At 41.9% G+C, this 8,619-nt stretch overlaps 1 protein-coding gene across 2 annotated transcripts in view; it reads left to right on the top strand.

The window, feature by feature from the left end:
- The first annotated feature begins 6,418 nt into the window (after nt 1-6,418).
- LOC106561149 (solute carrier organic anion transporter family member 3A1) overlaps nt 6,419-8,619 on the top strand; it is a 73,685-nt gene continuing 71,484 nt past the window's right edge. For both annotated transcript variants that reach the window (XM_014124801.3, XM_014124800.3), the window contains exon 1: nt 6,419-7,090. In XM_014124801.3, coding sequence (XP_013980276.1) covers nt 6,947-7,090 — 144 coding nt within the window. In that variant the 5' untranslated portion in view covers nt 6,419-6,946. The remainder of the gene's footprint in view (nt 7,091-8,619) is intronic.

Below are 8,619 nucleotides of genomic sequence, written 5' to 3'. Positions count from 1 at the left end.
TCGATGAAGACGGCTGCACAGTACTGTCTTTTATCGATGGCGGTTATGATATCGTTTAGGACATTGAGCATGGCTGAGGTGCACCCATGACCAGCTCGGAAACCAGATTTCATTGTGGAGAAGGTAATGTGGGATTCGAAATGGTCGGTGATCTGTTTGTTAACTTGGCTTTTGAAGATTTTAGAAAGGCAGAGCAGGATGGATATAGGTCTATAACGGTTCGGGTCTAGAGTGTCTCCCCCTTTGAAGAGGGGGATGACCGCGGCAGCTTTCCAATCTTTAGGGATCTCAGACGATACGAAATAGAGGTTGAATAGGCTAGTAATAGGGGTTGCAAGAATTTCAGCAGATAATCTTAGAAAGAGAGGGTCCAGATTGTCTAGCCCAGCTGATTTGTAGGGATCCAGATTTTTCAGCTCTTTCAGATCATCAGCTGTCTGGATTTGGGTGAAGGAGAGGCGGGGGGGGGGGGGGGGGCAAGTTGCTACAGGGGGTGTTGAGATGTTGGCCGGGGTTGGAGTAGCCGGGTGGAAAGCATGGCCAGCCGTAGAAAAAATGCTTACTGAAATGATCGATTATTGGAGATTTATCGGTGGTGACAATGTTTCCTATCCTCAGTGCAGTGGGCAGCTGGGAGGAGGTGCTCTTATTCTCCATGGACTTTAGAGTGTCCCAAAACTTTTGGGAATTTGTGCTACAGGATGCAAATTTCTGTTTGAAAAAGCTAGCCTTAGCTTTCCTAACTGACTGAGTATATTGGTTCCTGACTTCCCTGAAAAGTTGCATATCGCGGGGACTATTCGATGCTAACGCAGAACCCCACAGGATGTTTTTGTGTTGGTCAAAGGCAGTGAAGTCTGGGGTGAACCAAGGGCTATATTTGTTCTTAGTTCTACATTTTTTGAATGGGCATGCTTATTTAAGATGGTGAGGAAAGCACTTTTAAAGAGCAACCAGGCATCCTCTACTGACGGGATGAGGTCAATATCCTTTCAGGATACCTGGGCCAGGTCGATTAGAAAGGTCTGCTCACTGAAGTGTTTTAGGGAGCGTTTGACAGTGATGAGGGGTGGTCGTTTGACCGCGGACCCATTACGCACGCAGGCAACGAGGCAATGATTGCTGAGATCCTGTTTGAAGACAGCAGAAGTGTATTTAGAGTTGGTCAGGATGATATCAAAGAGGGTGACAATGGTTACAGATTTAGGGTCGTGCCTGGTAGGTTCATTGATAATTTTTCTGAGATTGAGGGCATCTAGCTTAGATTGTAGGATGGCCGGGGTGTCAAGCATATCCCAGTTTAGGTCAGCTAACAATACGAACTCTGAAGATAGATGGGGCACAATCAATTCACATATGGTGTCCAGGGCACAGCTGGGGGCTGAAGGGGGTCTATAACAAGCGGCAACGGTGAGAGACTTGCCTCTGGAAAGGTGGATTTTTAAAAGTAGAAGCTGTAATTGTTTGGGCACAGACATGGATAATATGACAGAACTCTGCAGGCTATCTCTGCAGTAGATTGCAACTCTGCCCCATTTGGCAGTTCTATCTTGTCGGAAAATGTTATATGTTAGGGATGGAAATTTCAGGATTTTTGGTGGCCTTCCTAAGCCAGGATTCAGACACGGCTAGGACATCCGGTTTGGCGGAGTGTGCTAAAGCAGTGAATACAACAAACTTAGGGAGGAGGCTTCTAATGTTAACATGCATGAAACCAAGGCTTTTATGGTTACAGAAGTCAACAAATGAGAGTGCCTGGGGAAAGGGATTGGAGCTAGGGGCTGCAGGGCCTGGGTTAACCTCCACATCACCAGAGGAACAGAGTAGGAGTAGGATAAGTGTATGGCTAAAGGCTATAAGAACTGGTTGTCTAGTGCATTCAGAACAGAGAGTAAAAGGAGCAGATTTCTGGACATGGAAGAATAGATTCAAGGCATAATGTACAGACGAGGGTATGGTAGGATGTGAATACAGTGGAGGTAAACCTAGGCATTGAGTGACAATGAGAGAGGTTTTGTCTCTAGAGACACCATTTTTAAACCAAGTGAGGTCACCACATGTGTGGGGTGTAGAACAAAAGGGCTAGCTAAGGCTTATTGAGCAGGGCTGGATGCTCTACAGTAAAATAATACAATAATCACTAACCAAAACAGCAATAGACAAGGCATATTGACGTTAGGGAGAGGCATGTGTTGCGAGTGATCATAGGGTCCAGTGAGTAGCTAGGCGAGCTGGAGACACGACGATTCAGACAGCTAGCGGGCCAGGGCTAGCAGGCCAGCAGACGGGCCTCGCAATGGAAGAGCCTGTTGAAACCCCCTCGGGCGGTTACGTCGGCAGACCAGTCGTGATGGATCAGTGGGGCACCGTGTAGGCAGTAAAAGGGTCCAGCCAATTGGCAAAATAGGTATTGTCGCCCAAGAATTGGCTGATGGATCTCTTGCTTTAGGACAGAGACGTTAGCCAGGAGTAGCCACTCGGGTAGCAGCTAGCTAGCTGCGACAATCCAGTGTAAAGCTTCAGAGCTTGCGGTAAGAATCCGGAGATGTGGAAGAGAAAAAGCAGTCCGATATGCTCTGGGTTGATATCGCGTTGTGCAGACTGGCAGGAATTGACCAGGCTGAGGCTGGCTGATGTCCAAGTTAACGGTGATGACCGCTAGCAGTGGCTAACTGACTACTAGCTAGTAGCTACTTAGCTGGATAGCTGCTGATGGGGGTTCCAGTTCTAAAGTGTAAAATATAGCAGATCCGTACCACATTGGGTGAGGCGGGTTGCAGGAGAGTATGTTCAGTCCATAAATGGAAATTGAGATAAAAAAAAATATTAAAAAAAATATATGAAATATATACGAAGAAAAACATATATACATGGGACGGGACAAACAGACGAGACAAGACAAACAGCTACACCATCTTGGAATCTAAGTAATTTGTTATAGACAAGATGTAGTGTGTTATAGACAAGTATTTATATTGCCTTAACATACACTAGGTTTATAGAACCACCAACAGTGATCTAGTGATCTAGTATGTATTTTTCCTTTGAAGGAAACCTGTCTTTCTCCATGTGAAATATGAATTATATGGCTCCCTGGTGGACAAACAGATGTCCACTGCTTGGGGACTTGGGTATAAGTTAGGAGGTGCTGGAGTGTCAGATAAGCCTGGTCTTTTTTACCCATAAAAAGCCAGCAGTTACGCCATGTATTGTTGGGAATCAAATAAAATTAAATAAAATGTTATTTGTCACATGCGCCGAATACAACCTTACCGTGAAACGCTTACTTACAAGCCCTTAACCAACAACGCAGTTCAAGAAATAGAGTTTATAAAATATTAACTAAATAAAATCAAGTAAAAAAAAATGTATCAATCAAAAAGTTACACAATACATTTACATAACAATAACGACGCTATATACAGCGGGTACCATTACAGAGTCAATGTGTGAAGGTACAGGTTAGTCAAGGTAATTTGTAAAGTGACTACGCGTAGATAATAAACAGCGAGTAGCAGCAGTTAAAAAACAAAGTATGGGTGGCCATTTAAATAGTACGGGTGGCCATTTGATTAGTTTAGTTATTCAGCAGTCTTATGGCTTGGGGGTAGAAGCTATTAAGGAGCCTTTTGGTCAGAGACTTGCTTTTCCAATAGTCTTGAAGGAGTTCCCACACATGCTGAGTACTTGTTGGCTGCTTTTCCTTCACTCTGCGGTCCAACTCATCCCAAACCATCTCAATTGGGTTGAGGTTGGGTGATTGTGGAGGCCAGGTCATCTGATGCAGCACTCTATCACTCACATTGGTCAAATAGCCCTTACACAGCCTAGAGGTGTGTTTTAGGTCATTAGCCTGTTGAAAAACAAATGATAGTCCCATTAAGCGCAAACCAGATGTGATGGCGTATCGCTGCAGAATGCTGTGGTAGCCATGCTGGTTAAGTGTGCCTTAAATTCTAAATAAATGACCGACAGTGTTACCCGCAAAGCACCCCCACACCTCCTCCTCCATGCTTCACGGTGGGAACCACACATGCGGAGATCCTCTGTTCACCTACTCTGCGTCTCACAAAGACACGGTGTTTGGAGCAAAAAATCTCAAATTTGGACTCATCAGAGCAAAGGACAGATTTCCACCGGTCTTATGTCCATTGCTCGTGTTTCTTGGCCAAAGCAAGTCTCTTCTTATTATTGGTGTCCTTTAGTAGTGGTTTCTTTGCAGCAATTCGACCATGAAGGCCTGATTCATGCCGTCTCCTCTGAACAGTTGATGTTTAGATGTGTCTGTTACTTGAACTCTGTGAAGCATTTATTTTGGCTGCAATCTGAGGCTGGGAACTCTAATGAACTTATCCTCTGCAGCAGAGGTAACTCTGGGTCTTCCTTTCCTGTTGCGGTTCTCATAAGAGCCAGTTTCATCATAGCGCTTGATGGTTTTTGCGACTGCACTTGAATAAACTTTCAATGTTTTTGAAAGGTTCCGGATTGACTGACCTTCATGTCTTAAAGTAATGATGGATTGTCATTTCTCTTTGCTTATTTGAGCTGTTCAAGCCATAATATGGACTTGGTTTTTTACAAAATAGGGCTATCTTCTGTATACCCCCCCCCCCCCCCCCCCCCCCCACCTGGTCACAACACAGCTGATTGGCTCAAACGCATTAAGAAGGAAATAAATTCCACAAATTAAGTTTTAACAAGGCACACCTGTTAATTGAAATGCATTCCAGGTGACTACCTAATGAAGCTGGTTGAGAGAATGCCAAGTGTGCAAAGCTGTCATCAAGGCAAATGATGGCTACTTTGAAGAATATCAAATATAACATATATTTTGATTTGTTTAACACTTTTTTGGTTACTACATGATTCCATATGTGTTATTTCATAGTGTTTATGTTGTCAAGATTGTTCTACAATGTAAAAAATAGTAAAATGAAAGAAAACCCCTGAAATGAGTAGGTGTGTCCAAACTTTTGACTGGTACTGTACATCATACTGAAATTATTTGTTACAGTAATTGTTGTGGGCTATTTACCTAATCATCTTGCTCACATTTTCGGTTTAGCATTGAGTAATACAACGCACAGCAACAAACAATATGTTACTGATATTTTGAAACAGCCCTTTACGTGAAATAATAATAGTATGAACAAATTCCCTATCTCAGTTTGAGAGAGAGAGAGAGAGAGAGAGGGAGAGAGAGAGAGAGAGAGAGAGAGAGAGAGAGAGAGAGAGAGAGAGACAAACAAACAAACAAACAAACAAACAAACAAACAAACAAAAAAATGCCATGTAAATGGTAGGTAGCCTAGTGGTTAGAGCGTTGGGCCAGGAACCAAAAGGTTGCTAGATTGAATCCTCCAGCTGACAAGGTAAAAATCTGTGGTTCTACCCCTGAACATGGCAGTTAAACCACTGTTCCTATGCTGTTATTGTAAATTAGAATTTGTTCTTTACTGACTTGCCTAGTTAAATTAAAAATGTATATACATAACCTATGTTTGTTTATTTTAGCTTTTGTACTTTAACTATTGCCACATCCGTACAACATCACATAAAGACATAATATGACATTTGAAATGTCTTTTTTCTTTTGGAACTTTTGTGAGTGTGATGTTTACTGTTTATTTTTTATTGTTTATTTCACTTTTGGTTATTATCTATTTCACTTGCTTTGGCAATGTAAACATATGTTTATGCCAATAAAGCCCCTTAAATTGAAATTGAGAGAGAGTAAGAGAGAGACAGAGTCTGTAAGTAAATCTGAGCCACTCCATTTAGTATGATATGTTATGTCTGGTATGGTTAGATAAGACAGATGGTTACTTAAGGCAAAATTAAAAGAGGGTGATTGGTCAGGGCGGGTGTGTAGGCATATAATGGAAACGTCTAACAACCCAAAGGTTGCGAGTTTGAATCTCATCAAGGACAACTTTAGCATTTTAGCAACTTTTCAACAACTTACTACTTTTTAGCTACTTTGCAACTACTTAGCATGTTAGCTAACCCTTCCCCTAACCCTTTAGCTAACCCTTTGCCTTACCCTAACTACCCATTTAGCTAACACTTCCCTTAACCCTAACCTTAACTCCTAAATGTAACCCTAGCTAATGTTAGCGAGCTAGCTAACGTTAGCCACTTAGCCAGAATTCGTAACATATCATTCGTTTTTCAATTCGTAAAATAACTTAATACGAATTGTAATTCGTAACATATCATAAAAAAATGGGTGATGGACATCCACAAATGAATACGTACCATACGAAACGTAACATAGTGTAACGACCCTGGGTTTATAAGCGCGGAAATCGACATGCATACTTTGTAAAGTGTCCCGGATTTACTTTGGATTTACATACGGAATAATACTAAATGCTCTGAGACCATGTTGCAACCCAGAATTTGGTGCATGCTACACAGCGCCACTGTAGGGCTGTCAGTGGTTGGAAGAGGCGCCGAGTCAGAACATAGGCTACACAAGTTGTGGTGGAGGGAGTGAGTGCATGCTTAAATACTGTATAGCAGGCTACATGACCAAAGACCATGCCAAGTAAAGGTGGAGCAGCGACAGCGTGGCAAGATTCTTATCGATTGTTTTTAGAATCTACGCATTGTTATGCTTAACATTCCGGAACGAACGTCAAGATTCTGAAAAAATGCTATTTGAGAGAAAACCTGGCGTCTCTCATTCTCGTATGCATATGAGAAAATCGTCGTGGAGTTCATGTGTCTTATTCGACGAAGTGGCAATGTTTAGAGCTTGCGGAGGGGCAGCCCTTTGGAGTCTGGCTGTATATTTACTGTAATAGTTAGTCAGATGTAAAGCATAGGTTGAACGAGAAAATAGACAGACCGTGCGTCAGACACGTGCTGAATGTAGCCTACAGGGGCCGGTTACCCTCTGGATTTCTTTTCTCGCTGTAATACAAAGTAGCGGCTCCAAAGGATGCAGGTGAAAAAACAGAGGGGCTCGGACAGGAGCACTGGAGAGGGTACCCGTAAAAAGTCATCATGCTTCTCAAACATCAAGATATTTTTGATATCGGAATGTGCCCTGATGTTGGCACAGGGCACTGTTGGAGCCTACCTGGTGAGTGAAACATTTTAAGCTGTGTCATTACGTCTGTGATGTCTCTCATGAGAACATCTGTCCAGACTCAGGTTTCATATGAATTCTAATACTTTGGGCCATTTTATCTTAGCAATAACTCCGTGCCAGTACTGAGCATGTAAGCAAAGTAGGCTATCTGTCATGAAACGGGCAACAGCTATGACATAATGAGATACACTTTAGCCGGTTTAAAGAAGGCTTGACATTCACCGGTGTTTTAAATACGCAGTAGCCAGTGCCCATGCCAGGCTAGCCCACATGTGGACTCAGTATTCAATTCGAAACAAAATTTCGTCTGGTTGAGGAGTTTAACATTGTCCATATGTCCACAGCTAACATAGCCTATTTTCCCTCTGTCAAAACAAACCTGTTAATGATGGTTTGTTCTAATGCCGCACCTAAATAATCCAAGTACCCAAAATAACACTGATTCCGTAGAGGACAACCATTTACAGGTGATTTGTTAGTTTATGCGGCAAATGCTGTAATAAACATGCAATATGCTGCAATAACACAATCTATTGATGTAGCTAGATCAGTGAAATTATAGACCCCTACCTGTATTATCAGAGTGCCAGGCTTGAAGGCAATGCTATCTTGTTTAAGAAGAGCAGACAAGCCTATTCAACTCTTTTATCTCAAGTTCACACCTGATGCTTCTGATATGTTGTAGGCCTACTCTTTTGAAGCGTTTAAATCGTTTTAGTCCTAATAGGTCCTCCTCACAGAAATATTTTCTATACTCCCTTCTCAAATTCAGTTGTTTCATGGTGATGTTCAACAGTTCGCTTATGACATGAAACAACAAATTGTGGATGACTGAATTAATTACTTTATAGTAGGGTATTTTAAGTCACAAAGTGGTATGGTGGGCTAGTGCCACTTCCCAGGGAAATCAAAGATGTAAACTGAAATGCTTTGACCTTATTTGGAGTGGAACATGTTATCTATTCTGTGCCACTGAACCAAAAGCCTCCTCCTGACCATGGGAACAGTGTAGCCTATGTGGATGAGGCATGTTGGTATCCAGTCAGAATTTCCCCTGTAAGGAGTAGACTTGGATTGTTGAGTCAAATGTACAATTAACAAGAATTCACTACTTCCTGCTTTTGATATGAAGTTTAATGACCCCAAATTATTGAGAGGAATGTTTTCCAAAGTACTTGGTACTTCGTTTTTTCAATCTATTTTATTTTATTTTTATAACATGTTGTTATAACATGTTTTTTTAAATCTATTTAGATGGACTAACTTTCTAACACTACTTGCTTGTGAACCAAGTAAAGTTATCATCAAATTGGGCCTACAACCAGTAGTCTCCAACCTTTTCTCTCTGACTTGGATGGAACATTGCACACATTTTTCTGTGATGTGTCTCTCTGCTATGTACAGACTCGCCGGTCACAGTGGAAGGAATGGGTCTATCAGGATTCCTCTGTGTGATAATTGATCTAGTTATGTCTCATTGAATTGAATGTAGTTGAAACGGAAGATGTCTCATCTGCAGC

This window comes from Salmo salar, chromosome 10 (genome assembly GCF_965601325.2).
Source record: "Salmo salar chromosome 10, fSalSal1, whole genome shotgun sequence".
Lineage (NCBI taxonomy): Eukaryota > Metazoa > Chordata > Actinopteri > Salmoniformes > Salmonidae > Salmo > Salmo salar.
The sequence above is the reverse complement of the archived record's forward strand: the minus strand, read 5'-3'. Positions and strand labels throughout refer to the sequence as shown.